Source organism: Aedes albopictus, unplaced genomic scaffold (assembly GCF_035046485.1).
Source record: "Aedes albopictus strain Foshan unplaced genomic scaffold, AalbF5 HiC_scaffold_602, whole genome shotgun sequence".
NCBI lineage: Eukaryota > Metazoa > Arthropoda > Insecta > Diptera > Culicidae > Aedes > Aedes albopictus.
The window spans coordinates 17,231-25,000 of NW_026917424.1; the positions used below are offsets into that span (position 1 = coordinate 17,231).

The 7,770-nt window shown below is 43.9% G+C and overlaps 1 protein-coding gene across 1 annotated transcript; it reads left to right on the plus strand.

Annotated features, from left to right (window-relative positions):
• Window positions 1-2,736: 2,736 nt before the first annotated feature.
• Window positions 2,737-7,390, plus strand: LOC134284713 (uncharacterized; the record flags this gene model as incomplete). Its single annotated transcript, XM_062843875.1, has 2 exons — window positions 2,737-2,859; window positions 3,851-7,390. A coding segment is annotated over exon 2 (2,267 nt), but the record flags the coding sequence as incomplete, so codon positions are not given.
• Between the last annotated feature and the right edge of the window lie 380 nt (window positions 7,391-7,770).

The window sequence follows — 7,770 nt, forward strand, 5'->3', positions numbered from 1 at the left end:
TTATTACAAGGCTTCTCATCTACCAGTGACGCCCCCCCCCCCCTTTTTCTACGATGGGCCACCGTCTGGCCCGAATCTGCCGTGAAATCATCATGCCAACGATCACCATGCCGGCAGAGGTCGGAAAGATACATCCGGCGTACCTAACCTCAAATATCTCACCGGCAAAGGCTGGTCAGAGATCACAGCATACCATCCACCGGCCGCGAAAGATCCGGATCGGCCACAAACACCTACAAAATTCCGCAAGTATTATCACCCTAGCTAATGTGACGTCATAGATTAGAATAAACTATGTATGTATGTATTTATAAAATGAATTAGCCTCAGCGGTAGTCAGCTTATTTATGAAAGCAGCCCTGGGTAATGTAACTTTCACCTTTCTTATTAGTTTTCGTCCACTTTGTTACTCTCATTCCTCGCTATTTAGTAAGATCATTTGTGTTCATTGATATCCCCCCCCCCCCCCCTTTGTATGTTTGTGCAGTTTGGTTGACCACTGTTCCATTAAAACAGCATCTTTGGCAAGGTTTTCACCACCACCAGTTCCTACTCATATTGATACGGCTCCACGGCTTGTGTATGAGGGAAAGTAAGCTTTGAACGACCCTGAAATCCCACCCTATGAGCTAGCACGTTACAGAACTTTCTAACGAATGTTTCCCGAATGATCAAATATACGGTCCAGAGATAGTGAACAAGTTTAGCAATCAGTTAATCCTAAGAATTACTAACGAGCCTCAAAAGAGTCCGCAGCTTATGTGCAAAATTTTTCCAGGGAAAATCCGTCACGTTTTTCAAAAATCCAGCTATGAAAAAGATGACCTGAGGCAAATTCTTGTAAAATATCTTGACCCTTCTAAAAGCAACTGCATATTTGCTCCAGTTAATATCATTCGAATTTGCGATGAAATCGTTAAATCAAATTTCAGTAAGAATCTTAAAATTCAATATTCTAACCTACTCTTGCCCGATATCATTTCAGGTCCCGATCAAATGGAATTCATCCGGAAATCACACAATTTCAAAAATCGAAATTACAAACTGACATACGAGGAAGTAAGAAAATCTGCTTACTTTCCTGGTATGTTAGGTAAAATCAAGACCTTTATCAAAAACTGCGAGGATTGCAAATTCGCTAAATACGAGCGCAGACCTTTCAAAATCCCAATCTCGAGAAGAATCTATGAAAAACCATTTGAAAACGTTTTCATTGATGTCTATGTGAAAGATCACCACAAATTCTTAACAATAGTAGATTCTTTCTCGAAATTTGCACAGATTCTCCCAATTTCGAACGAAACAACCGAAGAGTTGATAAGCACTCTTGTCGAGTATTTCAAAATATTTGGGATGCCAAAGATGATCACTTGTGATCAAGCCCCAGGATTTCGAAATCTTCGATTCAGAGAGTTCCTAGAAAATCAAGGCATTGCATTGCATTTCGCCAGTAATAGCAATGGCAACGGTATTGTAGAACGGTTCCACAATACCCTACTCGAAATGTATTTGGCGAACAAACAAAAGGTTGAAGAACTCACATTGTATGAAGGGTTAGCCCTAACCACCGCCTTATACAATGACTCCACCCATAGCTCCACAAAATTGAAGCCGCGAGAAATTGTATTCGGGACATGTGCCTCATTAAATCCTGCCGAAATCAATCTCTCTAAGCTCCGAAACATTGAAACGGCCAAGGACAACATCAAGTACACTGCAGACCAGCATAACGTTAAATTACCGATAGTCGATTCCGATAAGTTCAAAATATTGGCAAACTCGATCCTGGTGAAAGGAAAAGCGAAACCGAGCCCTTATGGCCAACGTTACAGGCAGATTGAAATTGTCAGTCAAACTGAGAAAACCGTAACCGATTCCCGAAACATCAAAACACATAAAACCGACGTTAAGCGAACATAAATAATTTATTTCCAGATTATGCTTCCTCTCTACGGTGGTCGACGCGGATATCCACATACAGGATGTAGGAAAGAATCCATTGATCGTAATCCCCATAGGCTCGGCGAGAATCAGTAGTAGTTACTTGAGAATAGGACACCACATTAATTTAACCAGATTAGCAGGTACCATTCAAAATTTAGATACATTAATTCAAACGAAGATATCGCGAAATCATATTTTGAACCCAATAATGAAGGAAAAAGTGAGAAGGCTCCACTCTATGTTTGCAAAATTTAGATCTTCCAGACAAAAGCGGTGGGAGAGCTTGGGAAAAGCTTGGAAATACGTATCCGGTAGCCCGGATGCCGAAGTTTTGAAAATCATAAATAGCACTTTGAACTCTCTTATAGATCAAAACGATAAACAGATCAAAATTAACGGCGCGTTGAATGTTCGACTTAACAATATTACAGGCACAATCAATTCTCTCCTTAGTTTTGAAAGTAATTTCAGTGACAAAACAATCGAAGGTTTCGACGTAATCAATTTGATATTTAACATAGATGAGTTGTTAGATCAGCTAGGGATAATAGAAGAGGCGATTGCATTGGCCAAACTCAACATCCCCAGCAGCAGTATCATCTCAGCGGACGAGATAACCATAGCCCAGGAGTTCCTCAGCAGTCATGGCCTTGAGACAAGTCGATTTCACGATATAATGGACATCTCCGGCGCTTACGTACTATTTGGTAAGGACGAAATTATCTACACGCTGAAAGTTCCACGTATAAAGGCGGTCGAATATCAGCTGAGCATTATCGAACCAGTTATTTCTAATAATCATCAAATTCATCTCATGGCGAAGTACTTTCTAAAAGGACCTAGTTCCTTTCTAACCGACAGTTCATGTGCAAAGCATAGAAACCTATTCATTTGCAGCAATTCACAGTTAAAACCGTTGGGAAAGTGTATTCAACAGTTACGAGATCGAAGTAAGCATCGTCGCGATCGGACGTGCTTTGTTTTCGTCGTGTCAAGGATTTTTTCGCGTTTTTATCCGGTTAGGTTCCCGTGATACTTTAACCGATGGTTCATCATCCGGAGTGATTTTCGTAGTCCTCAAGACTGGGTGCTGCAGATTTCGTGAACAGTAGTGCTTTTGGTGCCGGGTTCGGTTCGGTCCGTTTTCTGTATCGTGATTGAAAGCAGCCAGCCTATAGAGAAAAAGAAGTGTATTTTCACCGCTCGCCGCTGGTGAACCGTTTGGTGCTATGCCACCCAGACATTATTTTTCATTGGAGGATTTCGTGGGTATGAAGTGATGAAGTGATCCACAGACGTTTGTGTTGGGTCAAATATGAAATCACGAGTGGTGTTTTTGGAGATTTTGATGGAGTCAGTGCAAAGATGCTGTGCACGAGTTTTGCTTTGGCTAGACGAGATGCGTCTTCTCATAGTGACGGATCCACGTGTATCACTATCGGCCAGGATTTATAGATGGATCCGGTTATTAACATTGGGCCACAGGACGTCACAAGTTCCATTCCTCAAGCGGATTCACGGATGATTCGGTGAGAACGTTTCATGCTTTATTTTTCATTTTAACATTTATTCATACCACTACATACCTAATTTCATATTTGTATCTTAATGTCGGAGCGTTTGGTACGGTATGTCCACGCATCCTTCCTCCCCTGTAGATTCGAGAAGTGCTCCGATTTAAAATAAAATTTAATGTTCATTTAAATCGAATCATTTCAAAGAATCATCTTTGCGGTAAACACTGCGTAGTAGGCCTGGCCGCTTTGATGCTTGTGTCATATCTTCGATATGCTGCAATCATCAATATTGACAAGAAAAATTATCGGGCGTAATCTAACCTGATTATTTTCCAGGATGCTTTCTTGTACTGGCTGCGCATGTGTTAGATTAGATTAGATTAGATTAGATTGGGAAAGTGTATTCAACAGTTACTTAATGGAGAGTCAGCACATTGTCCGATGGAAAGGGTTTATGGCCGTAACATCATAAGAATTGCTCGGGACACGAACGGGAGCTACACACCAAATTTTCGATTTCTCATCCAGCAATATGAATTACTGAGATGCAACCAGCAAATTTTAGTTCACTGAAACATCAGTAATGGTAACTGATGAATCAGCAATGATTTCAATTGCTGGTTACCAGCAATCCATGTGTCAAACACTTAAAGTTTCCCCGGGAATTATTTGTATTTGTATTTGTATTTGTATTACTTCCATCGGACAACAATGCTACCTGAACGATAAACTAAATACCCAGTCATCGGTTCAAGTGGATGATACGTCGGATAATTTATCTTCACAAGTTCAACTGCTCGCCGATGCCGTTGGTAAATTGACCAAGAAGGTTGATGTGTTGTCGTCTGGTCAACTCGGTGGAAATCAAGTGAATCAATCGATTACGCCTTCATTTCGCAAGTGGCCAAAAATTGGAGTAAAACGTCCGCGTGTGGAAGCCGAGCAATATGACTCCACCGCTCTAAATATCGATCGTGGTACCAGGGCCATTGATCTCAGCGATTTATCAATCGGCTCTATCATTCCTACCCCGACACCACCAAAATTCTGGCTGTATTTATCGGGCTTTCATCCACTCATTTCGCCCGATGATGTGCAGAAGATTGTGGCGCGTTGCTTAAATCTTTCATCACCGTGCGACGTGATTCGTCTGGTACCAAAAGGGAAGGATGTTTCAAACATGTCGTTTGTCTCTTTCAAAATTGGTCTCGATCCGTCGCTGAAGGAACAAGCTTTGTTGGCGTCAACTTGGTTGGAAGGGCTCTCATTTAGGGAGTTCATGGAGCAACCAAAAAACTACCGCCGCTCGCTGACCAATCAAATGGACATCAACCAGACTCCTATGTAAATCGCCGCAACTCGGACGGATATTCTACCAGCTCACCTCACCTGCTACTGGGACGCACCGAAATTAGTCCATTGGAAGCCCTGAAGCCCCCCATCGCAGTCGAGCCATTCCAGCCAGCGTTCAGCAGTCGTCCCGGTCCTGCGTGTGGGAGTGGTGTAAGGGTCTTCCAAATCGAAACCGAAGGCAAGTACATCTCCTGTAATCATTCAGCAGTCCCTGATCCGTGCATCGCTTCTAGACAATTGACGACCGTGCCAGTAACGCTAGCTTCGCAAAATGATGATGACGATGTTAATAGTGTGCCTACTATCGAGATGATGCCACATATGATCAGAAATCCATCTTGGCCTCCTTCATCCAATCGATTGCATCCACCGGGATGCACGCCTGCCAGCCTCATGGAAGCCCCTGAGCCCCTCGGAACGGTCGAGCCATTCCAGCCAGCGACCAACAGTCATCCCGGTCCCGTGTTCGAGTGTGGTGAAGGGGTCTTCCAATCCGTAAACGCAGGCAAGTACAACAGTTTTGAGAACAATTATCTGCCGTTAACGTCCATGTCTTGCAGTTGTCCTGCAGAATCGCTATCACGTTCGGACCTAGGTGGCATTGCAGTTTCCTCCAGCAATCAACTAACGAATTCGTCTGTTCGATCAATGCCTCCGTCATCACCGGGATGCACGCCTGCCAGCCCAATGGAAGCCCTTAGTCCCCTCGGCACAGTCGAGCCATTCCTGCCAGCGACCAGCAGTCATCCCGGTCCTGTGTCCGAGTGTGGTGTCAGGGTCTTCCAACCCGTAAATGCAGGCAAGTACCATAGCATAAAGAACAATACTCTCCCGTCAACGTTGTCTGCTTCCAGCCATGATTCATCTGGCGATAGTACATACAATGCTATTTGGATGTATTACCAAAACGTCCGTGGCCTAAGGACTAGGATAGATGAACTGCTTCTAGCGACAAGCGATTGCCGCTTCGATGTGATAATCCTGACGGAGACCGGATTGAACAACAGCATTACCTCGCAGCAGCTGTTCGGTTCTGGTTTTAATGTGTACCGCTGTGATCGGAGCCCCGCCAATAGCGATAAATCTCGATTTGGAGGCGTTTTGATTGCTATTGCCCAGCGATATGCCAGCAGGGTTGTGCATACGGTATGTGGTCGAGGGTTGGAGCAAATCTGTGTGTCGTCGACAATCAAAGGTAGGAAAGTATTGATTTGTGGTATCTACATTCCACCGGATAAAAGCCAAAACGTGAGTATTATCAACGATCATCTCTCCTCGATGAATGAGCTTTGCGAGAAATGCTCACCCGGTGATGCTGTATTGGTATGCGGCGATTATAATCAGCCCCACATGAGATGGTGTTTAGCTGACAACTCTATTCAATGCAGTGTTTCTCTACTACCGGTAGCTAGCAGCACTCTGTTGGATGGAATGGATTATTTGTGCCTCGTCCAAAGAAATGTTATCCGCAATCAGCTTGATCGCACTCTCGACCTGGTTTTTTGTTCACCAGATTGTGAAGCTGTGGTGAACTGCTCCTTGGATCCGTTATTGCCCGTTGATTCTCACCATCCACCACTCGAGCTTTCCATACCCGCATGCTTGGTACGTGATGATGGGACTGAACGACCTCCTGAAAACAGACCCTTGAACTTTCGTAAGCTAGATTTCGTAGCCCTTTTGGAATATTTGCAAACTGTGGATTGGACCGCTGTTACTAACTGCTACGATGTCGACGATATGGCTGAAAGTTTTTGCACCGTCTTAAATAACTGGCTTGTTTCAAATGTCCCTCGAACCCGACCGCCAGTCTCGCCTGCCTGGAGCACTCCTTATTTGCGGAAATTGAGACGTGCACGCAATGCATGTCAACGGAAACTTCGCCACCAACGAACACCTATCAGTATTCGAAACTTTCAACGAGCTAGCAATGCATACCGTTTCAAAAACGCCTCTCTGTACAAGTCGTACGTTTTGCGTATTCAAATGGGCCTGAGGAGAAATCCTCGTGGTTTTTGGCGTTTTGTTAACTCCAAACGGAAAAGTCATGGAATCCCAGCGAATGTCTATCTGAATGAAGTACATGCTGTTTCTGCGAAGGAGTCGTGTCAGTTATTTGCCAAGCATTTTTCATCTATATTCGCTACAGACCCCGCTTCAACGTTGGATATTGTAAACGCAACCCGTGATGTACCCGTTGACGTCGTGGATATTGGAGTGTTCAATATTAATCCGGAGATGGTCAAACTGGCAGCGAAAAAACTTAAACGATCGTTTGTTCCAGGTCCCGACGGTTTACCTGCAGTTGTAATTTGTCGCTGTATCTGCTCTCTCGCACAGCCTTTGTGTGATATTTTCAACCGTTCGCTACAGCAGGCCAAATTCCCGCGTATATGGAAGCAATCGTTCATGATACCCGTTTTCAAACGTGGCGATCGTCATGATGTTACGAACTACCGTGGTATCACTAGTCTATCAGCTGCTTCAAAACTGTTCGAAACTATAATGCGTGGAATACTTCTCGAAGCTACAAAAAGCTACATCTCTAATGATCAACACGGGTTCATGCCAAATCGGTCAGTCACTACCAATATGCTTATTTTTACGTCGAAATGTATTACGACTATGGAAGATAATGCACAAGTGGACGTAATCTACACAGATTTGAAGGCAGCGTTTGACAAAATTGACCATAGGATATTGTTGCACAAATTGTCCCGTCTCGGAGTCGCTACGCATTTAATTTCTTGGTTGGAGTCTTACCTTTCGGGGCGAGAGCTTCGGGTGGCAATTGATGGCTGTGTTTCATCATCGTTTTCCAATAAATCTGGAGTCCCTCAAGGAAGCAACCTCGGGCCACTACTGTTCATTCTGTTCTTCAACGATGCAGCTTTGGTTCTAGACGAAGGATTCAAGCTTGCCTATGCTGACGATATGAAATTGTATATTGTGGTTC